The sequence below is a fragment of the Cyprinodon variegatus genome, unplaced genomic scaffold (assembly GCF_000732505.1).
Source record: "Cyprinodon variegatus isolate N-32 unplaced genomic scaffold, C_variegatus-1.0 Scaffold981, whole genome shotgun sequence".
Lineage (NCBI taxonomy): Eukaryota > Metazoa > Chordata > Actinopteri > Cyprinodontiformes > Cyprinodontidae > Cyprinodon > Cyprinodon variegatus.
The window spans coordinates 296,441-297,557 of record NW_015151434.1 but is presented as its reverse complement, the minus strand read 5'-3'; the positions used below and the strand labels follow the sequence as shown (position 1 = coordinate 297,557).

Sequence of the window (1,117 nt, the reverse complement as noted above, 5' to 3'; positions counted from 1 at the left end):
ACCCTCTGTTACATAATTACTACTCTGAATGGTTGATGTGCTGAATTCTTACAACTTGCACTGCTCTGTTTCTGTTTTCATACTTTAGAGGTTTTTAGTTTTATTAACAAGTTGACATCATGTCATTTAATGTTATTGAACTAATTGCTCTGTCATCAGCTGGTGAGAAACAACAATCATTTAGGACTTTATAATTATGTGAATAAAATGTCTGTTTTAAAATATCTTGGATCTCGACTAAGATAACCTTAATGTGAGCTGGACCGAACCCTGTGGGTCCAGTTCTTTGTCCTCAGAGCAGAAAATCAGGAGCTAAAATACATTTATTGGCCCAAAAGTTCAATACTTCAACTTTCATTTAATAAAGTTTAACAGTAGGCTGGGCTGGTTGTTCACTCTATGGTTGATACTCTGCACCACTCCCTCAATAAGTCATATAAACAGAATCTACATTATTGATTTATTTTCAGTAATTCTTCAGTCTATAGACTTTAATTTCTCTGCTTCTGAGTTTTTACATATATTTTACAGAAACAATTACTTACTTAAATGTTGAATTTAAAATTGACCAATTGTTGATTTTTTTAGCAGCAGATAAACCCAGAGCCACACTGACAGCAGGTCCAACAGTCATACCATTAGGAGGCCATGTGATACTGAGCTGCTCTGTACAGACCTCTGCTGGTTGGAAATACAGATGGTTCAGACGAACCTCAGACACCTCTGAAGTGCAAATAGGAATAAATACGAAAGAAAGCAAAGAAATCACTGTGAGACAAGGAGGAATCTACAGGTGTGAAGGAGTGAGAGGAAACCCAGACTTCTACACACATTCAAGCTCTGAGGTCACTGTGGAGATAACCTGTGAGTTTGTTGATGAAAACTATCAGCAACTAAATCTAGTAATTCAAATCTCAACTAATTTGACTAATTTCTGTTCTGATGCAAACAGTTTCCAACAAGGTTGCTGTGACTCAAAAACCAAACAGGTCTCAGATGTTCAGTGGTGAGACGATCACTCTGACATGTGAGGTCCAGGGAGGAGAAAGCACTGAGTGGACGTATGAATGGAGGAGATCTGGTTCTGTTATACACAGCACACCCAGTAAAGACTGGA

At 37.8% G+C, this 1,117-nt stretch overlaps 1 protein-coding gene across 1 annotated transcript in view; it reads left to right on the top strand.

The window, feature by feature from the left end:
* The window catches only part of LOC107100517 (B-cell receptor CD22-like), a gene marked incomplete at its 3' end in the record, with an annotated part of 3,942 nt that extends 2,829 nt beyond the window's left edge, over nt 1-1,113 (top strand). The window contains exons 5-6 of the mRNA XM_015399032.1: nt 765-864; nt 953-1,113. Of these exons, the coding sequence (XP_015254518.1) occupies nt 765-864; nt 953-1,113 (261 nt within the window). The remainder of the gene's footprint in view (nt 1-764; nt 865-952) is intronic.
* Between the last annotated feature and the right edge of the window lie 4 nt (nt 1,114-1,117).